Source organism: Pararge aegeria, chromosome 13 (assembly GCF_905163445.1).
Source record: "Pararge aegeria chromosome 13, ilParAegt1.1, whole genome shotgun sequence".
NCBI classification, from domain to species: Eukaryota; Metazoa; Arthropoda; class Insecta; order Lepidoptera; family Nymphalidae; genus Pararge; species Pararge aegeria.
In genome coordinates this window covers 6,857,482-6,881,553 of record NC_053192.1, presented here as the reverse complement: position 1 = coordinate 6,881,553, position 24,072 = coordinate 6,857,482, and the positions used below count along the sequence as shown (strand labels likewise).

At 34.1% G+C, this 24,072-nt stretch overlaps 5 protein-coding genes across 6 annotated transcripts; 3 read left to right on the top strand and 2 right to left on the bottom strand.

Annotated features, from left to right (window-relative positions):
• Nucleotides 1-688: 688 nt before the first annotated feature.
• Nucleotides 689-5,192, bottom strand: LOC120628700 (enolase). The gene is made up of 8 exons (XM_039897267.1): nt 5,075-5,192; nt 4,714-4,810; nt 4,381-4,575; nt 3,472-3,724; nt 3,009-3,205; nt 2,327-2,575; nt 1,889-2,040; nt 689-1,141 (listed from the first exon to the last, which is right to left on the bottom strand). The coding sequence occupies exons 2-8, from the start codon at nt 4,783-4,785 to the stop codon at nt 958-960; spliced, it is 1,302 nt and encodes a 433-aa protein (XP_039753201.1). The 5' UTR covers nt 4,786-4,810; nt 5,075-5,192; the 3' UTR covers nt 689-957.
• A 309-nt stretch (nt 5,193-5,501) lies between these two features.
• LOC120628728 (PRKR-interacting protein 1 homolog) lies at nt 5,502-7,061 on the top strand. Its single transcript, XM_039897309.1, has 3 exons — nt 5,502-5,738; nt 5,826-6,005; nt 6,652-7,061. The coding sequence occupies exons 1-3, from the start codon at nt 5,631-5,633 to the stop codon at nt 7,024-7,026; spliced, it is 663 nt and encodes a 220-aa protein (XP_039753243.1). The 5' UTR covers nt 5,502-5,630; the 3' UTR covers nt 7,027-7,061.
• Nucleotides 7,062-7,783: 722 nt separating this feature from the next.
• Nucleotides 7,784-18,343, bottom strand: LOC120628521 (26S proteasome non-ATPase regulatory subunit 2). The gene is made up of 18 exons (XM_039896900.1): nt 18,165-18,343; nt 18,020-18,076; nt 17,728-17,946; nt 17,116-17,201; nt 16,544-16,750; nt 16,280-16,438; nt 16,032-16,161; nt 15,414-15,639; nt 14,752-14,985; nt 14,196-14,344; nt 13,742-13,844; nt 13,287-13,453; nt 11,759-11,876; nt 11,175-11,332; nt 9,639-9,823; nt 8,787-8,992; nt 8,313-8,431; nt 7,784-8,081 (listed from the first exon to the last, which is right to left on the bottom strand). The coding sequence occupies exons 1-18, from the start codon at nt 18,237-18,239 to the stop codon at nt 7,887-7,889; spliced, it is 2,793 nt and encodes a 930-aa protein (XP_039752834.1). The 5' UTR covers nt 18,240-18,343; the 3' UTR covers nt 7,784-7,886.
• Nucleotides 18,344-18,605: 262 nt separating this feature from the next.
• On the top strand, nt 18,606-24,063 carry LOC120628571 (cytochrome P450 315a1, mitochondrial). Of its 2 annotated transcripts, none has more exons than XM_039897008.1 (8): nt 18,606-18,677; nt 19,757-19,928; nt 20,332-20,735; nt 20,817-21,020; nt 21,451-21,587; nt 21,670-21,864; nt 23,572-23,787; nt 23,891-24,063. In XM_039897008.1, exons 2-8 carry the CDS (start codon nt 19,762-19,764, stop codon nt 24,038-24,040), a joined length of 1,473 nt encoding a protein of 490 aa, XP_039752942.1. In that variant the 5' UTR covers nt 18,606-18,677; nt 19,757-19,761; the 3' UTR covers nt 24,041-24,063. The 2 variants fall into 2 exon arrangements, with proteins under 2 accessions (XP_039752942.1, XP_039752941.1); XM_039897007.1 differs by lacking the exon at nt 18,606-18,677 and adding an exon at nt 19,506-19,592.
• LOC120628573 (cytochrome c oxidase assembly protein COX18, mitochondrial) lies at nt 22,117-23,626 on the top strand. The gene has a single exon (XM_039897009.1). It carries the CDS (start codon nt 22,183-22,185, stop codon nt 23,248-23,250), a length of 1,068 nt encoding a protein of 355 aa, XP_039752943.1. The 5' UTR covers nt 22,117-22,182; the 3' UTR covers nt 23,251-23,626.
• Nucleotides 24,064-24,072: the final 9 nt, after the last annotated feature.

The following is a 24,072-nucleotide window of genomic DNA, read 5'->3' as shown; positions in this document are numbered from 1 at the left end:
ACTAAACTAAATTTACTTAGTTCAAGTTAATAGACTACATCGAGGCAGTAAGGCATCATTTTATGGTAGAAAAAAAATCTGGTGATCAACCAGTTATAATTGTTTTCTTAATAATAAAAATGTTTTTTGGGGATCTAACGAAGATTGAAAATCATCTTTTTTAATTCTTTTCGATATAAAATGCGCTATTATGGCTTAATTTCATGGGATAGGTACCTCGATTGTTTTGCGGCTTTTTTTTCGCTCTAAAGACAGTATTCATGTAGAACATAGTCGTTGTCATAATATCAATAATAGAAGAATAATGTAGGTACCTACTAATGAAAAATCTTATTTAGTAGTATTGAAATAAAATATAGCCTGTTACTCTGGATAAAATTGCTTTCTAATGTTGAAGATTTATGAAAATCGGTTAAGTAGTTTCGGAGGTTATCGATTACCAATAAAGAAACAAATGCTTCCTCTGTATAATATTAATATAGATAACATAAACCTGATAGTCAAGTTACTAGTTAGTGTTAAGCGGAGTGGTGTGAACCCCTTCCCAAGGTAGTAACTTCAAACATCGTCGTGTATTGGTCTTCGCTACAATTAAACTCAGTTTGTATTAATTATTTAAAAGGATAAATTTTTATATTAGTAAATAAAAAACCAAACAGTACACAATAACAGTTTAATATTTAAATAATAATAATTTATAATTTCACTTTTGCTTAAAAATTAAAAAGCATCGCACTTTAGACACATATTCCATCCAAAAAATAATTTTATTTCTATTATTAAAAAAGTTTATTTTGTACGGATTATGAATACTATAAAATCCACAGTTACATACACGTTCAACGAGCTACACACGAGTTTTCTATATAGAATACACATAGTATTACAAAAAAAAGGGCAAAAAAACCCTTCATATGTGAAAACATTCGATAATGCTGAATCTAAGTTGTTTGCAATTTAAACTGGGTTGCGGAAGTTCTTTCCCGCGTACTTGGCTGCGGCGCCGAGTTCCTCTTCAATACGTAAGATCTGGTTGTACTTAGCGAGACGTTCGGACCGGCACGGAGCTCCAGTCTTGATTTGACCAGTGGACAGGCCGACTACCAAATCGGCTATGAAAGTGTCTTCAGTCTCACCAGACCTAGAGAATTAGAACACGTGCTGTATTTAAACCTTGCATAATAGACAATATGGCTTCAGAAGATTGTGAGATGGTAACTGATAATTAATTCGTTATTTGGCCTTGGTGCAGTGGTGAACGCTGTGTCTTATAAGCCAGAGCTCCCGGATTTTGATATTATAATATGGTCTGGTCTGGTGAGAGGATTCAGCCTTGGCAAGTACCACCTTACCCCACATAGACGTTCCACCAAGTGCTAAACATTCCTGTATGATGCTGCCTAAAAAACAATTGGATTTAATGACCCCTAAAACGTTAGCCGTTAGTCCGTTACCCTTATCGTTAGATGATAATCAGAGATCATCAGGTGAGAGGTGAGATTACAGTCAAATGTAGTGAAATAAAAATTATATATGAAAGAATGACTATAACCGGCTTTTTTTACTAATGCTAAATCAACAGTTTTCATGAAAACTTTGTCCCTATGCAAGTCTGAAACTTTATTTATGGAGGAATAACAAATTTTATTATATTAAAATTGAATCAAATATATTTTAGTCTATTATCTTTAACCATCTTCTGTATGAAGAGGCATTTACCAAGCCGTAGGAGGTAAATAGTTTGAGGAGGACGATCGTAATATAATAATAATCTCTTTATTTCAGGCAAAGCCCATATTAATACATATAAAATAACAATATTAGAGAAAAGAAAAATAAATAATTAACAATATACATTATGATGACTATAGTATGTTTTCTTTCATACCTGTGAGAGACCATGGTTCCCCATCCGTTCTTCTTAGCCAGCAAGTGTGCGTCAATGGATTCAGTGACACTACCGATTTGGTTCACCTTCAGTAGAAGGCAGTTGCAGGCTTTCTTCTCAACAGCTGTTGTAATACGTTTTGGGTTTGTTACCTAAAAAAATTACCCCACTTTAATGAATGTTGCAAAATTTTTGTTCATTTCAAGTTGCTAAAGATTTTTATAAACTCAAGGTTGTTGAAAAATATTGAAATTATCCAAATATTAAAGGCTTCAAACCAAAAAAGAAATCTAATAAGATACAGATCTTTCTAGATTTTTTTTACTGTTTATTTGAAAATGACTATACCGGTAAATCACATGTAATCACCGTTAAAGGCCTATGAAATGAAGAAGCATCGTGGAAACAAATTAAGCAGTGAATAGATTGTTTTCTTACTGTAAGATCGTCTCCCACAATCTGGATGGGGGTACGAGAAGTTAGGCTTGACCAGGCTGCCCAGTCATCCTGGTCAAAGGGATCCTCAATGGACACCATTGGGAAGTCCTTGATGAAGTCCAAGTAAACCTCCGCAAGCTTCTCAGATGACAAGTAGTCAGCTGGGTCAGACTTAGGGTTCTTGAAGTCCAGATCATAGCTGCCTTTCTTGAAGAACTCAGATGCAGCTACATCCATACCAATTTCAATCTGCATATAAATGAAAATATATGACTATTATCTGAACTAGAAGTAGCAAGAAGAATACTGCCTAAAAGGCTTCTAACAGTTTAGGATTGATGGTAAATGCAAGGTATGGTAAATACAAATACACCCTAGCACTTTCAAGACCCTGCTTCGAGTGTATGTAGTCTGTGCTGGTCATGCTGCAATAGAAAATTTAATTCACACAACACCAATCTCTAGAGGTTTGTTGCATAAATGTATGATACCTCATCCCACTTGAGCTACTTTTGTATTGCACCATGTTGCTGTATTTGAACTAATATTAAAAGTTAATGTTGAATAAAACATAATATCCTGAAAACATAAAATAATATGCTTTATATATCAGACAATATGCTATATTTATATATAAGACAATATGCTATATTTATATATAAGACAATATGCTTTTTTTTACCTTGCCAGTGTAACCAGCTTGTTGAATAGCATCCTGAATCAGGAACAAGGCATCCTTGTTGTTCTGGATATTAGGGGCAAAGCCACCCTCATCTCCAACGGCAGTGGAGTCCAGACCAAACTTCTCCTTGATGATCTTCTTAAGGTGGTGGTAGACTTCAGAGCCCATGCGCATTGCCTCACTGAATGAGGATGCACCTTAAAAAGAAAATTTTATTTCTAGAGGCAGTTGAATAAATAACCCATAATATGAAACTTAGTTAGTTTGATTTTTTATTGAATGACAAAAGAAAAGTACTGCAACAAACATCTTTGACAATGGTTAACTATTGAATATCTTATTAGTAGATTTTATTATGGAAATCTACCTATCATAAAATTGATCCTAGAAATTATTAAATGAATAATATTTTCAATTAAAACTAGGGAAGAGGCTACCCTTTGACTAGTGAAAATGGCTATACCTGTAGGCAAGATCATGAACTCTTGCATGGCCAGTTTGTTACCAGCATGGGAACCGCCATTGATGACATTAAATGCTGGAACTGGCAGAACAATGTTGCTGTTGCCGGCCAAGTCTGCCAAATGTTTGTACAAGGGAACACCCTTCTTAGCAGCACCAGCTTTGGCAACTGCCAAGGAGACACCCAGAATAGCATTGGCACCAAACTTTGACTTATTCTCTGTGCCATCGAGGCCAATCATGAATTGATCAATCTGAAATAATTAAAATCATAAAACTCATCTGTTTAAGTCATACAATTTAGTCTTATTAGTATTGTAATAATTTAACGATATTTTAATCAGAGAGAAATAAATAAAAATAACAGTGCATGGCTAAACTTAACTCATGTGAATGACAGTTAACAACAATGTTTCTAAATTAACAGCAAAATAAGAAGTGGTTTAGCTTTCCAAATAAACATTTTTACAATTATTGTAACATAATCAAAGAAATAGTCTGCGATTATTAATTATACACTATTAAGCTTTCCTTTAATAACATTACATTGTCAACAACATTTTCAAGACAAATGTGGGCAAAACAGTTAACAAAGTAACACTTAGCTCAAATTATGTTATTATATATGTGAAAAATAGTGATGCTATCACTACCAAGTACCAGAGGAAGTATTCAGAGCTATGTGTCATTTTACCCATTTTGCCAGACTAAATATGAATATCAAGGAACTTATTATCTACATTGTACACAATCCTGTCTATCAATGGCTCACTGCTGGACGCCAGCCTGCTTTTTGACAAGACTGTGGGGGAAAATACACCAACACAGATTGCTGGCCAAGGTCTTTCTAATGCTAAATATTAATCAAATAAAATTTTAAATAATATAAGAAATATTACTTATTATTAACCTCTTTTTGCTGTGTGACTTCCAAGTTCTGTTTCAACAATTCTGGGGCAATAGTTGTGTTGATGTTTTTGATGGCAGTGAGGACACCTTTACCATGGTATTCACCCTTTACATTATCTCTGAGCTCCAGAGCCTCATGGACACCAGTAGAGGCACCAGATGGTACAGCTGCCCGGAATAGACCTAGTTCTGTTACCTGTAAATATAGGTAATAAAAGATATATAAATGCCACAAACCATTTTCAAATCTACAATGTATATGAAACATCTGTGCTATGTATAAGAGTTAGGTGGGGTTTAAAAGTAGGTAATCAAAATGTTTATAAAATATTACCAAGTCAACTTCCACAGTAGGATTACCACGGGAGTCGAAGATTTGACGGGCCTTGATGGATTTGATCGGCATTTTGTTGGTTGATTGGAATGAACACCTGTAAAGGAAATTAAATGGCAAATTTATATTTTTCATCAGAGAATAGCTTGAAAATAGCAAGTTCGAGGTGAAACCGAAGATATTTGTTTTTAGTGAAGCATTAGAACATTCTAATGATTAAAACGGTCCCTAGAGATTACCTAATGAATTATATCGGATAACACGAAATAAAAACAGTTTGAGTTCATCAGAAATGTCTTAATTTGTGTGGATTACTATATTTTCAATAAATTACTGTTTATAATAGATTATCAGTACTTACTTTTAGGAATAATCTGAAGATTTTGTCAAGTTGACTTCTTTAACCTTTGCAAATTGGAAATTGCTTTCGCCGGTTGCCGAGTATAGTTTGACCTCCGCAAGGTGAAATTAGGGCTGTGCTAAAATCGTTAAAGTTAAAACATAAATAATCCACGAATCGATGCTTTTATATCTAAAAAATCGAAGGCTTATAAATATTGTAAGATTTCTTTTACTATGATTAAATAGCTCCTGTACGGTGTTTAATTTTTTTTATGTACTGTGTATTAATAATAAGCTGTATTACATTTAACCTTTTGATTTGGATTGTTTTAGCGTTTTTTTTACGCGTTGTTGTCTTGGAAATTTTTTGTGCACTGTGTCATGTGAATCGGTTCCTGAGAACTATCTGCTCTATGGTGCTGCCAGTGTCAACACTGAGCCAATCATTAGACTTATCTGACATCTCACAGAACAAAGTTTGTTTTGGTATGTGTAATTTCATAATATGAAAACAATATTTTATTTACTTTCGTACACTATACAGTCATCAAATCGATTGACTTATTAAAAAAATCATGAGCTCAAAAAACAAAGAAGCAGGAGATGAAGAAAAGAAACCTATCGTTATCAAAAATGCAACTGATCTTCAAAGGTTAAAACTCGAAAAACTAATGAAAAATCCCGTAAGCATAAAACCATCAGCTCATTATTAGTTATTCCACCATTATTCAGAAGTAATGTTTAAAAAATGTGTCTTACTATATTCACAGGACAAACCAGTTATGATACCTGATGGACCTAAGCAAAAGTCACTGGCTCCGCCGCCGGATTTCGTACGTAATGTTATGGGATCTAGTGCTGGTGCTGGTTCAGGAGAGTTTCACGTTTATAGACATCTACGAAGAAAAGAATATGCAAGACAAAAGTTCATACAGGAGAAAAGTGAAAAGGTATTAGAAACATTTTATTGTATTTATAAAAATGCATGGAAACAAACGCAGAAAGCTAAATTGTATTCATAATCAGTAAAATTTCAACCACTGTGTGACTGTAGCAGTAGTGAAATTTAATGCATTTTCTAGCATTATTATTTATAGTTGATTGCCAAATACAGCTATGTGTCCAGTGTATAAAGCAATGCATTGTTAATTTACTTCTACTTCTTATTGTTTATATAATGACTTGATGTATAGGTTTAAGAAACAAATTATTGTTATCCCTCAACTTATCTTTTTTTAAATTTTGTTCTTATTAAATGTCAGGGTTGGGATTCACTTTGAATGTAGGTACTAGTAAATTTTGGTTAATAACCAGTTTATAATATTGTTTTTTGTTTAACAAACTTTGTTAGACAAAAAACAACTAACTGAGTTTATTTTGTAGAAACTACTTTGTAGAAATCAACTAACTGAGTTTATTGAATATAATAAACTGATGTATAGTAACTTGTGTATACTTTAGTGTATGATTTCATAGTGAAACATTTACAATTAAGAAAAAACTGATGCTGCATTTTGAGTGTCTGAAACAGGTTCTCAATCTGGTTAATTAAATGAAAATAAAAGTGCATACTAAAACTGCAGTATTTTATTTCAGGAAAAACTTGATGATGAATACCATAATAAGATAGAAGAAAATAAAAGTAAGGCAGAAGAGAAAACAGCCAAAAAACGAGCTAAGAGATTAAAGAAGAAACAGAAATCAAAGACTAGGGCAAAAAAACCTAAAGATTCAGACAATAATTTAGAATGTAAGGAATCAGATAGTGGTGAATCTAGTGAAGAGGAAACTGAAGAGGAAAATGATAAAGATATAGAATCAAAATCTTCTCAATCAAAAGATACTGAATTTAAATCTTCTCCATCAAAAGATATTGAATCCAAATCTTCTGCATCAAAAGATATTGAATCTAAATCTTCTCCATCAAAACTAGTTGAATCTAAAGTGTCTCCATCAATAGATGATTCATGATGACTTAAGAAATATAAAAAAAATTTCTGTGTTAATTTCATTTTATTTGTAAGTACAGCGGGAATGTTTTGTTGTAATATGTCCAACAGTATGCAAGCTATTTCTATGCATTTGTAAAATAGCGAAGAGTATTTTGCTAAATTAGATTGAAGAATTATCGAGAATGGGGAAAATATAGATAAAATATATAATAAAATGTATGTAGAAAAATCCCCCAAAAAAATATCCAGAGATCCTTGTGGATGTATGTAGCAAATTTCATCAAAATTGGTAAAGTAGTTTAGTCTACAAACATATTTATCCTCTTAAACAGATACCATTACTTTAGGGCTGAACTCTGCTAGTTATATTATGTGTATGCCGTATGTTTATGAGGAAGCTATGAAAAATAACTAAAAGATTTAGAAGAAGACTTGTTTTTTTTACAATTTACTAAAAACACTTTAAATGCACAAATACATTTGTTCACTTTTTTACCATGATCAACTACTTTCATAATTAATAAGCAGTAAGACAATGAGACTATCTTTTGATACAATTCAAATCCTACAGTCACCATCAACAGGGGATTGCATTTGAAAAAGAAGTCACATTCAACTGAGACAATAGTACTACACCCATGCATTCACTTGCAGGCACAAAAGGCCATAGTCTAAAAATAAAATGTTATCAAAACAGGGTGAAAAGTGAGGTTTTTACTTTTCAAGACTATTCATTTTATTGTATCCCAATAGGTTAAAGAATGAGCTTGCCAAAATAAGAATGAAGAATTATTCATTTATTATAGTTTATTTAAAAACAAGAAAGAAATGACATCATTATAAGATTAACACTAATAATATATTATACAATTAAGTGCCCTACTGTACAGATGCCATGACACTGTCCTCATTTTTCTTGAGAATAACAAATCCTTCCATGACAGGGGACAATGGGATGTATTCATCAGTAGCCAGTTCCGCTCGTTCACCAAAGGAAAGCAACACTGGTGTAGTGTGTGTATGTGAACCGGCGATTGTTTTAGGTGTTCCAGCTTTGCCGATCACATCTACAGCCTGCAAGTACAATACAAACATGCTTAAAAAAACAATAGTCTAGCGGAATAATTTGTTGAACATCTGTTAAGCACTGGTGCAGGCCATAAGTCATAGGTTTTGAGGAAGGTAAAATAGGAAATTGATTCAAAAAACACCCTAGATTTGGTCTAGCTAGGAATATCTAGTAGGCTAGTTACCTTATTTAGAAACCCTAAGAAAAAAATTCAAAAAAAACAAATGTAAACTTACCTGGCCTACACGTACGCTAACATTAAGGGGCTGGAGGTTATCATCAAGGGTGACGAGCCAACGTGGTTGCATCGCTGTTGCCAACACGTACAAGAGATAGTGCGATTTACCAAGAATTACTGTAAAAAAAAAAAAAAATATACATAACACCGGATACAAATATACATCAAATATTGGCACTACTCACAAACTTATTGTTTCAATGAAAAGATTTTTTTTTAACAAATTCTGAGTGCAAGTGCAATGTCAGTTTCTGGCGCTTTTATTAAATGAGAGAAAAGATAAATATAACAACATTATCGAAAAGAGATTGCTCATGAGCGACGTCAGTGTTAGACTGGGAGAAATGTAATTTACAATGAGTTATTTAAGCGGTTACTCTTTGTTACTTTAACTTGTATTTAAATAAGGCTGTAATACTTTTTCAAAGTTATAGTTGGGTTTTTAAAATATGGTGTACAGTGGAAAACTTACTGTTCTTGCAGTCTAAGAAGGCAGTAAGCACAACTAGCAAACCAGCTAAAGCGGGCTGGTTGACGAGACGTTTGTCAGCGTGTGCAGGGCACAGTGTCACAGTCCCTTTGCCTGCGTGGCACAGACCTTGAGCTAGTCGTACCATGAATAGATGCACAGGTGATTTGCCGTGATACAGTGCGAGCGCGCGCAGCATTGTGGCCAATCTGGAGAAAAAGACGGGTGTAAATAATTTTGTTTTAAGTAATTAAGTAAGCAAACTTCACTTTAACCCTCTATGCTTCAGCAGGGCTAGCACGGACGGAAGATAAAAATTATATCCCCTGACAAGGGATATAATAATTAACCTGCTAAACTACTGGCACATGGAATAGGAGAAGTTTACCCACGTTTATTAATACACATATATTATTTGGATATTATTTCCACGTGTGCGCCGGTGATCTGAATGTTGTTAAAGCTGTGTGAGAAGATAAATTTATATCCTTTCCCCGGATATAGTTGTCTCCTGCCCATGCTAGCCGTGCAGAGAACACTTTTAGCCATCGATCTATTTAAGTAGATCTACGCTACCTCCTAATAATATTAATGTTAACCTTCCAAACCTGAGCTCTTGTTTCTCGGTCGTAGATTGTTACCGACAAAGACGATTAGCGATTTAGCGATCCGCAAAGATATCGCGTAGAAACTGATTAAGGGATATGGGTTAAATTTAACTGCTGTTCTCCATAAGAGGGTAAGCCAAAAAAAAAATGAAATTAACTTTTAAATAAATATTTGACTTATTTACCAAACCAATACATAGACCCTATAAGGTTAAAACATGACAGCACACAAATTTCAACACATTACCTTGCGTTATTGGTGCCGGCGCCAACAAGGCCCATGGCGAAGATGGCGTTGTAAGCGACGTCATTGTCAGAGTCGTGCGAGTATTTGTTGAGCACGTCGATTACCGACAACTGCGGGTTGGATACGGAGCACAGTGCGATTGCGAGTGGAACCGCACGTCGCACAGCCGGCTCCCCGTATCGTCCCTGTTATTTAAAATTCATTTATGGTTATCAACACACTAGGGATCCACTATTGACGGCCGATTGGCGCAGCGACCCTGCTTTCTGAGTCCAAGGCGGTGGGTTCGATTCCCACAACTGGAAAATGTTTTTCAGTGTCTGGCTCTTTATTGGTATATTATAAGTATTTATGTATATTATTCATAAAAATATTTATCAGTTATCCCATAACACAAGCTATGCTCACTGCGATATTTATTTATTATTATTATTTAATATAGGGCACGGGTCTCCTGTCAGAATGAGAAAGGCCGTAGTTCACCACGCTGGCCAAGTGCAGATTGGTAGACTTGATATACCTTTGAGAGCATTATGGAGAACTCAGGCGTACAAGTTTTCTTACGCTATGTTCTTTCACCGTTAAAGCATTCAATTCTATGAATTAATAACGCACATAACTGCTTTGGATCAAACTTGACTGTCCCGAAAGCGAAGCCGAAGGGCTAACCTAGGCTTATCTATAAGACTAAGGATCTCATCACTTCACAAAGGGTTAACCTAGGCTAATCTATAAGGCTAAGGCTCTCATCACTTCACGAAGGGCTAACCTAGGCTAATCTATAAGGCTAAGGCTCTCATCACTTCACGAAGGGCTAACCTAGGCTAATCTATAAGGCTAAGGCTCTCATCACTTCACGAAGGGCTAACCTAGGCTAATCTATAAGGCTAAGGCTCTCATCACTTCACGAAGGGCTAACCTAGGCTAATCTATAAGGCTAAGGCTCTCATTACTTCACTAGGCTATCATTGCTTCACTACACTATAAATAATACATGAGCAAAACCATATCTGCAGTCATATATTTACCGTACCGTTATCGGATATTATGTAACGCGGTACACCGAAAATATATTCTGATCACAAGCAAAGTAACTTTGACCGTGAAACGTCCCCGCTGTTCAAACCCACCCTACTGACCTATATTGATAAATCGAAAATAGCTAGTTAGGATCTGGTTAATAAAATAAAAAAATATCTCTACCAAAAAACATGGGCAGTGTGTCCATGGTACTAGATACCATGGACACTGCCCGACTTTGTGGTAAACTTCTTAGTTTAGCTCTGTAAATTTTATATTTCGTACCGTGTTTTATTCTTATTATGTATAGACTTAAGATTTTTGCATGGATGAAGCAGTCGCAAACACGTCTGTGAGCACACAGGGTCCCCCTGAAAACAAGCACCGAAGCTCGCTGCGGCTTCGTGCTGAGGCATAACCTTGTTTGTCCACATGCTTTTCTTTTGTTAGATATATTTTGGTATGAAATTGTTAGCAATTTTGTGTGCAAATATAAAAAATTTCATAATTTCATACCAGTTGGCCAAAGATGCGTGTACACATCTCGGCACCAGTTTCCTCGCCCAAAGCGATGACTGCAACGCCCAGTGTGGCCACTGCCTGTACTGACGACAGTTCCTTGTTAGCTTCCTTTTCCTTGTCCTTTTCCTTGCTCTTGCTCTCTTTCGATTTGCCTGTAACGTTAAGAGACATTAAAAATTAATTAGACCATTTCCATAGCGATACCTATCCAATATTAGTAGTTTAAAATATACACAGTAATATTCAGTGCCGGATTAAGCACGTAGCAAGAGTAGAAATTGCTACGGGCCCCGTGCGAAAGGGGGCCTCGCATATTTAATACCACTCATCTCTGCCTGACTGAATGACCGTCAGACATATAGACATTGCGTATAGTAATTTACTACACTTATTAGTTACCCACAAAATTGTAACCTATATATAGCAAAAGCGTATTATATTTAAGATACGCATTGAGCATTGAATTGTATTTTATACTTGAGAACCAATAGCAGATCCAAGGCTCTTTTAAAGAATTTGCTACGAGCCTCGCGTTTGCTTAATAAGGCACCGGTAATATTAATATTGCGACTACATACTTTTGTTCTTGTCATCCTTTGATGTACTAGACGACGAGCCGCTACTGCTACTAGCCTCTTTAGATTCCTTCTTGTCTTGCTTTTTAAAAGCTGTGTCTTCTGTTGATGATTGTTCGTTCTAAAGAAGAGGTTATAAAAAGTTTTAGATTAGAAGTCTAGTGAATAAACATCATACTGATCTTCGGTCGAAAGTATTTGTTGGAAACTATACAGAATAATTTTAAAACCACTGCGGATTTTTTTTTTGTGGTTCGGTATCGGTAACATAAATATAAAATATAATTCCACTGAATTTTACATATTTTTTTTTTACCATGTCCGAGCATAAAATCTTGGCTACTCGTAAAAGGTACCTAAATAAATAATAGCCCACTACTATCTTAGGCTGCATCATCACTTACCACCAGGTGAGATTGCAGTCATGGGCTAACTTGTCGTGGATTAAAAAAAATATATCGTAATGTGTGGCATGCATAGGTAAGTAATGGATTTTTGAATTTTAATTAAACTATAGGACCGAGTGCGAGAACGTTGATCGCAAGTTAGCTGAGAGCTATTGTAGGGTACCCATCATTATCTTTTCCGGGGACTAATCTTTTGTAACCATTAATTTCTGTATCGTTAAGAACATAAAAAAATATATATATTCATGTATGACATATTAAAATATTCACATTGAAAATAAAAAAAATATGCTGTATATAGTGGTGAATTACGTCATGTGACTTCTGCTTAGCCAAATTATCCTTTTAAGTTGAACCATATTTGATGAAAAAGCGTATGTAGAAGAATATGGCTAGGCTGGACTGCATTTAGAAAACTAAGTCAAGTATACTCATTGGCAATGCCTTGATGCCTGAAAACCAAAGTTTTGAACCAGTGAACTTATGAGGATATATGAACTCATTCATGAAGTTACGATGCGGAATGTGAACACTAACAAACTAGGTATCTACTACTCAACTGTTTCTCAAATACTGTGGAGAGCGCTAAGCTAAGCTATATTAGGAGTTTGTTAGAAAGATAAGATTTGAAATTAAGACATCCTCAGAAGAACCAAGGTCACATAGCACTAACCATCAGCAATTTTAAATGGCAATGGATATGCCATGCTTGTCGTAGAAGCCGAAAAGATTCTACAGTGGAGACTGAACAAATGGTCGTTAAGAGCGCTTTTGGGTTTTCCCTCCACCACGATGGACCGACTAACGGGAATCAAAAGGACAATTGACTTGAAATGATGATTCTATAAGAAAGGGTTATGTCCGGCAGTGAATGTCCACAGGCTGGATATGTTCTTAATAAACAACGAATTGACGGGGCATTCACGTGAACGGATAAAGAACATTTTAGTCTTCTGTAAAAATAAAAATAAATTTTCAATTTAAGCCTTTTTAAAAAATTAAAGAATAAAATGCATTTTACCTCTAAAAGTACTTAAATAACCTAACCTAACAAATGTTCGCAACCTGTCATTTGTTTGTTAACATTTGGTCCGCGGATAAATTCTCTCTTCACCATCTCTTACATCCGTATCGTAGTGCTTGGAGCAGATGTGCAGCATCTGTTGCACGACGAGTACGTCGCCGGTACCAGCGTATGCGCACATGGACAGTGTGGTCTGGCACAGCGATTGTTGCGGTTCCGGCAACACTTCCAGAGCGGCCATCGTTGCCTCCGTACGCTCCTTGCATCCTGATCACAAACATTTTTTTTTTGTCTAAGGGATACTTCTTTAGATCTTGCAATATCAAAATAAATCACTAAGTGCTATAAACCGTCAAAAATGGCTTATTGTAGTTAACCGTAACAAAACGAATTTTTGGCGAGACACAAGCTCTAAAATTATCACTATTATACTATATACTAATCACTAACCATATAAATCAAAACCGTCAAAAAAGGCTTAGGGTAGTTTAGCGTTACGGAAAGCAGTTTTCGCGAGATACCACCTCTAAAATTTTCAGTTTGTCGAAGACTTACCCAAGAAACACAATCCTAGACCCAAGTGCAGAAATCTAGCGTAAGTTGATGAGTGCAGATCTTTGTTGTCTTCAATAAGACGCTGGATAATAGCACACGTGACCTGTTAACAGGAGAAACCTTGAATGAATGAATGAATATACTTTTATTGCACACCACAAAAAGTACATAGAAAAAAAGAAAAGTATAACAAAACAACGTATACAATTAGTATACCTATTGACTGAAGAAAGTTTTGGTGAGGCAAGTAACACTAACACAAGAATGAAAGGGGGCATCCATTAGTTACGAGAGGTGTTACCAATATTTATTAGCTGACCTGCTGGTCTTATAATTTTTTTTTTCACAATTAAATTCCATATAATATGATTTTTTCTGTTGCCATGCTAGCTGCTGTTCATCCGTCCGGATTCAATTAAGAATTGCGAAAGGTAATGAATCCATCAATACTCACATCACCGTTGCAGGAACCGACGGCGATAAGTCCGCAGGAGACGGCTGCTAGCGCACAGATTTCGGGAGGTGCAGCGGTATCCGCTAACACCGGCAGCAAATGAGAGAGTACGTCTTCGCGTTGCGTGCCCGCGTACGCTATGCCGAGACCTATGCACAATATACAACGTGTAACAGAAATACGAAATAATATTGAAGGATGCATAAGTTTTTTCACTAGAAATCACGTTGTAGAAATATTAAATCAAAAGAAGCATATTTATTTTTCCACACAAACGAATTCATAACATTCTAACTGTTGATTCTTAACCTTATGTAGATAAAAGACCGACACGTGCATAGTACCTACGCTACGCAACTCGTACCTAAATAAAGTGACTGTATCTGATTTCTTTTTTTTGAATAGATAAGCGATCAATGAATCAAGCAATGAAGTCTGATGGCTTGACCAAATGGCACACGAAAACCAAGCACAAGAGAACTGCTGGACACAGGTGGTATAAGACTGGAATATAAAAAGTAAAGGTAGTAAAGGACCTAAAAAAACAAAGACTCACCTAAAACACTGCCAATTCTCAAATTAGCACTTGAATGCAACACATAGTCCGACAGGAGAGCTAGTGCGGGATCACATTCATTCCGCACACCACAGTTCACAAGTCCTAGAGCCAGTAAAGCTCCAGCCTTTATGTGCTCTTCGGCTGTGTATAAATACTTATCTATAGGAGTTAGACCACCATCAACATCCCATAGGTGGATCATTCCTAGAGAAGCTGCTGCTGACAGCATTCCTAAAAAATTACATCAAAATAAAAATTAGGAAGAAACTCTTATTCATAGGGTGATCTCAATACACTTATTTTAACTCAGATGCAACAATTTATTTTGTCATACAAGTAATATATCTTAGATTTTATTCTATACACAAGTAAACTTGCCTGTATAGGAAGTAAATGCTTTGAATGTGGGGCTTTGCGGGCATATTATTGTCAAAAAAGGGCCTGGAATTTTTATGGTTTAGCCAAACTTAGGTAGCAAAGTTAGCAGACACACTTTTGCATATTTTATAATATTAGTATGGATGGTAGAAGACACAATATCACCGAGAAGAGAAGTGCCCTAACACAGTAGTATGTTTCTAGCTTTATAAATATGATTCCAACCTCACTTGATACTTAGAAATTAAAAACATTACATATTCACATCAAAATAATCATACCATGATCTTTGTTCTTATACATCCATTTATTTCCATCCTCAGTTGTAACCAACTTATCTCTTCCAAAACCAGCATTTACAAAGGCATTGACAAATGTGGCAGATAGATTTTGCCGAGCAGAATCCACTGGATGTTCTGCTAATAAAGACGGTCGTAGAGCTGACCCAGCTGATTCCAACCAAGTTTTGTATACCTCTTCAGGTGTTTTAGGCTCCATAATATCAAGCTAGAGAAATAATTTACATAAGAAAATGGTGCAGATTCTGTTGTACATAGAAATATTTAATCTTAACTGAATTGACAGATGAAAAAGTAGTGGTGTGCTTTTCACACAGGGGATAGACCCCTTTTAAAGGAAATCTCGAAATTAAAAAATTAGCATTTAGTATGGTTCAGTTTAGATTTTATGTACAACAGTTATATATGTATAAATATCATAATATTTCATTTGTAAATATATTAATATTTTTATTTTTCCAAATCCAGTCAACAACACACTAATCTGTTGACACTGAGCTTAATAATAAATAGTTCAATAAGCACTTTTTATTATGCAAACTAATTAATTATCCATAAAATTGGTAAAAGAAAAAAAATTAAGTTAGATACATTCCTTACCTCTCTACCCAAGCTTAGAAAATGATCATTTATATGAGCATTTAACAGTATAGTCCTTAAATCTTCATCGTCCAAATCTAATGGCACATACTGTCTGGCCAACATATAGCACAGCTGTTTTTTGGTAAGGCTAAAAAGAATTAACATACTCTTTTAAATATTATCAAGGTATTTAAGATATATTATACCTAGTTAATTACTATCAGTAATTTGATCATAATGGTAATTATGTTAGATATTATACTTACTTATCATCACAAGAATTGAAGACTTCTTCACATTTAGCCTTGTCATGTAATTGCATTGCAACCAGTAAAGCGCGAGGATATTCTTTAAAACGTATGTATGTATCAAGCACACCTTGGAGAATTTGTGTTGACTCTGGTTCTACCACATAACTGGCACAGCTTTAATCAATAAACACAAACTGGTTAATTATATTTTATCAAATAAATAAGAACAATATGTAGCAATAAAAATATAATCTTTAGGTTTAACTACATAACCCATACCCAATTAAGTAAAGGCAGACTCTGGGGTAATTGCTCTGGTCCATATGTTGGGAGAGTAAATCTAAACGATCAATCTCCATAAGCAAATCACAAGCTTGAATCTCTGCAGAGTGCTGCATATCAAAGGCAACAACATCACGGACTAGGGGCATCAGTGCATTCATGTTTTCTATGTTCCATTCTTCAGCTATCTCTCCTTCAAGTTGCCTGAATAATGGTTATAGATTTGATAACATTTAGTATAAATACAAATTAATTTTAAAAGAATTTTGTAACATTAATATTAAGTACAAGTAGCAAGGCATTGGGGTGCAAACATTGGAATAGTTAATGGAACTTAAGTGTTTAAAGATCTCCAACTGGGACATGGAGTTTACTCTCAAATGGCTAAAGCCCATGGAAATCCCTATGAGATTTATGACCAACGGTAGATATTGATTGGTTGATCTGACAATATTTTAAATTATAGGGTTACATTTTCATAAAAAAATATTCTCTGTATGAGTTGTGACTGTTGTAAAACACTACTAGTTTACTCAGGAGAAAGAATATATAAATAAAAAATGTCTCACCTAACATATTCATGGCCCCATTCACCAACATTAGACATTGTCCCCAGCAGACAATATTTAAGGCATTCTCGCTTTTCTGCAGCATCCTAAAATATGTTTAACATAATATTCATTCAATTTTATTTTACCTGACAGATTCAATATTATTTTATTTTCAAATTGACTGATTTCAAGAGTCTGTAGTTGATGTAAGAAGAGAAGAACACTATTTTTCGTTATCAAACTGACACTTATTCTGATATATTTTTAAAATTCCATAGTGTTGGAATTGTTCTTAAATGCTCATTACTTTTTTTTATTCTTCTACTTCTTTAAAATTTCATAAAGCTTTTGATTGAGAGAGCCAATAACAATAAAATTAAACAAACACTGAAAATTGTTACTAATATACACAATGATTTCAATTTTAAAATTGAACTGAGTCAGAATTTAAATTTTTTGTGCAAAGAAGCAAATCAATAATCATCATAAAACTTACTGACCGAAATTGTTTAAATGCAATACCGCAAACATGAACTTCAAGATTTCATAAAATATGTATGTAAACTAATGTACTTATGAATTAAATTCATAATGGTTTTTAATTCCTATTATATTAAAATTATTACTTACAGGGGCACCACTTACTCCCATAGCAAGAACAGAAACTACATCAGCACAAAATTTCTTTGTCTTTTCATCTGTAATCTTATCATACACTAATTTTAGTGCAGGGTAGTGCTCTCTTAGAAACTTTAAAGGCTTTGGTACTGATGTCATAGAAGTCGTTGAAGTTCTTATGAGGTTGCTCAACATCTGTAGGGCCGGTAAATAAAGTTCCACCTCGTTACCCTATAAATTGCAAGAAAATTTGGTTAGAACAGCAATCAGAAATAATTAAGAAGATTCAGACATTATAACTTACGGTAAGCTTCTCAACAAGCATATTAAGCTCCTCCTGAAGGCGTTTATCTTCTTCGGACTGTAAGAAATTTGTTATTATTATATTAATACAATAATGGTGACATGACGAATTTAATTTCTCAATTTTTCTAACAAAATTATATTACCAGATCATCGTTTGGGGCTGGTGTTGGCTCGGCATTTTCTTTTTTGGGCTCCTCAGTTTTATTTTTTACTGTCATTTTAATTTCTTCTTTCTATACACTTAATTTTACAATATTCTTTTTAAGAGAATCTGTGAATGAATTCAAGTTAAACAAATTTGACAAGTCACTGCATCATGCCATGGATAAGAAATTCGACCAAATACCACAGACCACAAAACTTTGCACAGGCTACATTTCAAGTATCTCCTTTGAAAAAATAATCGACTATTTTTTATAACAATTTTAAATAAAGGAAAACGAACGAAACGAATGTGACCGACAAAAAATAAGTCAAAAGTAAGTACAGGCATATTAGGGCCTAAGATATTCTGTCGGTCTTTTGATTTTATGGTATGTCTTTGCTGGCTAAAATATTTTTCTCGTCCCTAGTTTTGGTTTCGTCTTTAACTCTTTAGAATTAATAAACAAGGAGGTTATCAACACGAAACATATTTATGTAATACTACTAAAACTGTAAATATTCATTACAATTAAAAATTTACTAGGCTTTCTTTATAGCACTATTAGTTAGCTCTTATTACTTACCAAAAACAAAAGAACAAAATTAGAAAGTAACCCAAAATAATTATAATATATTCCTTACTCATATTATGCCGTGTGGTTACGGTTGATCAGAATACAGTTGTCCTAGAGTTGAGGCGACTAAGGGAAAACAGGCAGTAGCATCCCCTGTACTACTACTACTACCGTCTATTGCGATCACCAACCCGTCTGCCCAACGTAAGGATTATGGGCATACGCATCCCATTGGAAGAGGGTTTAGTCCAGCAGTGGACCGTAGTAGGCTATTGATCAATAATAAAAAGAAAAATAATTGATATATCTAAAATAACTTTATGAATTTAACTTAACATTAGAAAGTTATTATCATATCTATAATTTATTTAAGAAATAATAAGTTTTTAAATAAGGTTTAAGCCATGATTATTAAAAGCACTGCCTACTTTCCGAACTCCGGCTTTAAACATTTTTTTGGGCTACTGCTAGAAATAGAAACCTCCTCAATCTCGTGATCCATTTACAAACATGCTAAACTACTAGAAGAATAAGGCAGTTAAGAAGCGTAAAATAACTACGAGTAGTTAAGATTCGAGTATAAGATAAAGAACGTCGCTGAATTCGATTTTGATTACCATATTTTGTTCTGGAGCTAATAGCATTATGTATTATTCACAACATTTACATGTTTTATGTGCTCTGGGTGGAAAAGTACTTACAACACGGGAGATCGGACATTCATGTTCAAATTACAATAAAGAGTGGTCGGGTTTCATTGCATTGTAATATAAGAAGTAGTGTTGCGGTGTGACCTGTGCCTGTCTATAAAATAAAGTTAAGTGATAGTGTTATTCGTGTATTTGTTTTGAGGTAATACAGACAAATTATTTTTTTAACTTGGTTCTAGATACTAGCCCCCTAAAATATAAAAAATCTTTTATTATTACAGCCAAGACAAAATAACTTATTGCTGCTGACTAGTTTTTATTTTGTTATTATTACAAGTGATGATAAATCAATTGTATATTCTACAGGAAAAATGCATCGAGTTCAAAAATCGATAACTTTAAGGTTTAATGTGAAGAGGTTTAAAGGAACTTCAATCCAGCAAGATAAATTAATGGGTATCGGAGATATACCCCATGCAAAATATTTACCAATCATAGGGACAAAATTAGACTTTATTGCAGCTGGAGGTGGGACGAAGTAGGTACATTTGAATACTTGTACGAATATATATAAAATATCAATACTTATATTGAAATTGAAACTGGATGATTCTAATATTTTTCATTACATTCAATATTTTATGAAAATTTTAATCAGGGTTAGCTTAAATATCGATAGAGAATCCAAAACAGATTTTCAATTAATTTTTGTCTGTCTGTATTTTCGCACATTACGTGGAAACGAATGAACGGAGTAAATGCAGTTTGGTACTTCCAGGTAATTATAGTTGGAACCTACTCTCTCTCAAAGGCTATTTTTTATCCCGAAAAACAATAACTGCCCCTTCGGGAGGTAGACCCCACGGGCAAATAAATTGTCCAAACTAGTTCTCAATAAAGTAGTTTAAGCAAATTTTTTTCTTATTGAGTTTTGTTTTCAGATTACACGAATATATAGATTCGCGACACAAGCAATTAGGACCAATTTTTTCGGAACGACTTGCTGGGAGCACAGAACTTGTTTTTATAAGTGATCCCTTACTTATGAAATCACTTTTTATTAATATGGAAGGCAAATATCCGATGCATATATTGCCTGATCCATGGGTTCTGTACGAAAAAATTTATGGGTCACAAAGAGGTCTCTTTTTTATGAATGGTGAGCAATGGTTGCATAATCGCCGAATATTAAATAAGCATTTGCTACGGGAAGGTACTGAAGACTGGATAAGCGCTCCTATAAGAAAGAGCATACACGATTTTGTTAACGATTTAAAAGAAAGATCTGAGAAAGGGTTCATAATTAAAGACTTCGAGACGGAATTTTATAGACTCTCAACAAATGGTAGGTTTAATTTTAAAAGAGCACATGACGTAAAAATATAGTTTTATACATTAATTTCTACAAACTTAAAATTTTTTTCAGTACTTGTAAACATATTGCTAGGAGAAAATTCCATACGACATAGTCAACACTATGATACAATGTTAAATATGTTTTCGGACTCTGTAAAAAAAATATTTCAGGCTACTACAAAGTTGTATGGATGGCCAGTAGAATGGTGCCAATATTTTAATCTAAAAGTATGGAGACATTTCAAGGAAAGTGTAGATTTATCACTTCATTTAGGTAAGATTGCATTAAAATATAGTCAATATTACTTCGTTTTTACTCCACGTTATGATAGTTTAAAATGTTTTTTTTTAATTTACCAAGTTTTCGAGATTAGAGCGTTTATACAATACAAACTTTTAGTTTCAAAATATTGTGAATAGATTTTGGTGTTCGACAAAATAACTGCCGATTGTAATGAGCAATCTGCTAAATATTTTTTTAAATTATACAACTCCTAGTATCCATCGTCAATTGCTTGGTAAAATGTAGATAACATTATATTTGAAAGTAAGAAATAAAAGGCCTTTTTTAGTTTATTTTAATACAGGTTGGTATAGGAAAACAAATACTTGCCCTTGTTACCTTAACACCCTATTTTCTGGCCCTTTTTACCATACTTTTTTGTAGACATGTACGTGTTTGTAATAACAATAAAACTTTACAGCAAAAAAAATGGCTTTTGAAATGATCAAAAACCAAGACAAAAATACTGGATTAATAAAAAAGCTACTTGAGGAAGACTTAGAAGATGAAATGATAGCAAGGATAGTTGCAGATTTTATTATAGCAGCGGGCGATACGGTAGGAATATCTAACTAAAACAACCTTTCTTTTTACTCAAAACGTCTAAGTAAATAATAAAGTAATTTCTATGTCTTTTTAGACTGCATATTCAACACTGTGGATATTTTTGTTACTTTCTCAAAACTACGATGTCATCGAAGAAATTCGTATAAAGAAAGAACATACTGTAAAACTTGTTATAAAGGAAGCGATGAGATTGTATCCGGTAGCTCCATTTTTGACTAGAATATTACCTAAAGATACTGTTTTTGGCAACTATAAACTTAAAAAAGGAGTGAGTACTAAATATAACTATTTTAAAATTATACGATGAATACAGTAATTAAAACATATTAACTCTTTTTGATCTCTTTTGAAGTTCCGACGAAAGAAAAACTCTATTTATTTTGAAACACTGGTTTGTTCTTGTTCTTATCGAAAAAATAAAATTTCTGAATAGTGCTGTGCTTTGTCGTAGATAATAGGACCTAGTCTGTGTTGTGTCATTTCAAACTTTCGATTTGACATTGACAGCAGAGATAAATAATCATATAATGCAAAATTGCCTGTAGTTTGCTGCAACTCTGTACTTTTTAATTTAAATTAAAGAATTATGAATTATTGTAAAATCCTTAATACCATAAAAAGTAAACCGTTAGTTCCCCGCTTTCAGTCATACAGTTTTGCTTGCAATAAAGTGCTAGACAGAAGAAGATATGAGCGTTCTAGTGGTGCTAAAAAATATTTGTTTGATAAAACAATACTATTTCCGATTGGTAACCACGAAAGGAGTATATCGATAGACGGAATTGTGAAATGGCAAGAGCAAACGTACAACAGTATAGCTAATAGCAGTCTAGTGAATTGCATGCAAGACGGATTGTTGTATTTCCATGAAACTACTGGCCTTACTTGGTCGGTAACAATTATCACATCTACAATACTGATTCGCGCACTTATGACTTTGCCCCTCACAATTTACCAGAACTACATTTTAGCTAAAGTTGAAAACATTGGATTAGAGTTGAAAGACATGGTGAATGAGCTGAAAAAGGAGACAGCTGTAGCTAGGAAGATGTATAATCTAAGTGACAAGCAAACTGTACTAATATTTAAAAGGTCACTCAAAAAGCAGTGGAGAAATCTTATTGAGAGAGATAATTGTCATCCATTGAAAGCAACAATAGTGATATGGTTTCAAATACCAATTTGGGTGTGCATATCATTTGCGATCAGAAATCTAGTTAACATGCAAAGATCTGATCCATCTGCACTGGTTACATTAATGGAATTACAAGTTGGTGGGTTTGGTTGGATTCCAAACTTGACAGAGCCTGATCATTCTCTTATACTCCCAGTAATGTTTGGTTTGACTAATCTGGCCATTATTGAAATACAAAGAATGTCTAAATTGCGAGAGCCATCGAGAATGTATAACATATTCACTAATGGTTTTAGGGTTTTCTCCATAGTCATGATACCAGTTGCAGCAAGTGTACCATCATGTATGTGTCTGTATTGGACAACATCAAGTCTATTTGGCCTAGTTCAGAACTTGTGTTTGTTATCACCTTCCTTAAGAAGAAAGTTAAAAATACCAGAATGTCCAAGTGAAATTGAAAATCCTTATAGTCATATGAAAGAAGAAATAACTCATAGAATAAGAAAAGTTTTACCTTAGTAATAAAATACAGTGGACCCCCGGTAGTCCGGCCCCTGTCTAATCCGGCGCCCCCTGTAATCCGACATGGTCAATTATTTATTATTGAATACATATTTGCTAAGCATGATTGAACAAGTTACAACTTGTACGCACCATCACTATTGTGGTTGGATTACAAGGTACTCTTTTGGAAAAAAATCTGGACTATAGGGGTTCTTAGGCAGTACTCTATAATCCGACGAATTAGATAGTTCGAAACTGCCCTGCAAAATGTTTGTCGGACTACTGGGGGTCCACTATAGTTAATCTGGTTTTAAGTTAATATTTTATATATTACAGACTCCAATTATAGCTTCAATTTATTCATCTGGCCGTGATGAGCAAAACTTTAGTAAGCCAGATATGTTTTTGCCCTACCGTTGGGATAGAAATGATCAACGCCGAGAAAGTATTGTCAATCATATCCCATCAGCATCTTTGCCATTTGCTATGGGAACTAGATCTTGTATAGGAAAAAAGATAGCACTAGTTCAACTGACAGAGGTTGTTAGTCAGGTAATATAACATTTAAAGTTAAATTAATATAAATTTTGAATTCTAAACTACTTCCATAAAGCAGTGTAATTAGTTTTTTATTGTAATTATAATGTTCTTTCAGGTTATCAAAAACTTTGATATCAACTGTAAAAACTGTAAAGATGTTAAGCCTATGACATCACAAGTATTAGTACCAGACAGACAACTTGAATTTGTTATCACCACTAGAGACAAAAATATGTTTTTAAAAAAGGGAATAACTGATTTATAATATAAAAAATGTATTTTAATATACTAAATTAA

What these genes read in the sequence shown, in the direction of transcription:
- LOC120628700 (XM_039897267.1), bottom strand. Translation starts at nt 4,785, where the DNA reads ATGCCGATCAAATCCATCAAGGCCCGTCAAATCTTCGACTCCCGTGGT. An exon ending in TTGTGGGAGACGATCTTACA is followed by an intron (nt 2,041 to 2,326) that starts GTAAGAAAACAA and finishes TAATTTTTTTAG; the next exon opens with GTAACAAACCCAAAACGTAT. An exon ending in GGAACCATGGTCTCTCACAG is followed by an intron (nt 1,142 to 1,888) that starts GTATGAAAGAAA and finishes CTAATTCTCTAG; the next exon opens with GTCTGGTGAGACTGAAGACA.
- LOC120628728 (XM_039897309.1), top strand. Translation starts at nt 5,631, where the DNA reads ATGAGCTCAAAAAACAAAGAAGCAGGAGATGAAGAAAAGAAACCTATC. An exon ending in AAAAACTAATGAAAAATCCC is followed by an intron (nt 5,739 to 5,825) that starts GTAAGCATAAAA and finishes CTATATTCACAG; the next exon opens with GACAAACCAGTTATGATACC. An exon ending in TACAGGAGAAAAGTGAAAAG is followed by an intron (nt 6,006 to 6,651) that starts GTATTAGAAACA and finishes ATTTTATTTCAG; the next exon opens with GAAAAACTTGATGATGAATA.
- LOC120628521 (XM_039896900.1), bottom strand. Translation starts at nt 18,239, where the DNA reads ATGACAGTAAAAAATAAAACTGAGGAGCCCAAAAAAGAAAATGCCGAG. An exon ending in TCGGTTCCTGCAACGGTGAT is followed by an intron (nt 13,845 to 14,195) that starts GTGAGTATTGAT and finishes TCCTGTTAACAG; the next exon opens with GTCACGTGTGCTATTATCCA. An exon ending in CTTCTTAGACTGCAAGAACA is followed by an intron (nt 8,432 to 8,786) that starts GTAAGTTTTCCA and finishes TTTTTTTTACAG; the next exon opens with TAATTCTTGGTAAATCGCAC.
- LOC120628571 (XM_039897008.1), top strand. Translation starts at nt 19,762, where the DNA reads ATGCATCGAGTTCAAAAATCGATAACTTTAAGGTTTAATGTGAAGAGG. An exon ending in TTATAGACTCTCAACAAATG is followed by an intron (nt 20,736 to 20,816) that starts GTAGGTTTAATT and finishes AATTTTTTTCAG; the next exon opens with TACTTGTAAACATATTGCTA. An exon ending in ACTATAAACTTAAAAAAGGA is followed by an intron (nt 21,865 to 23,571) that starts GTGAGTACTAAA and finishes TATATATTACAG; the next exon opens with ACTCCAATTATAGCTTCAAT.
- LOC120628573 (XM_039897009.1), top strand. Translation starts at nt 22,183, where the DNA reads ATGAATTATTGTAAAATCCTTAATACCATAAAAAGTAAACCGTTAGTT.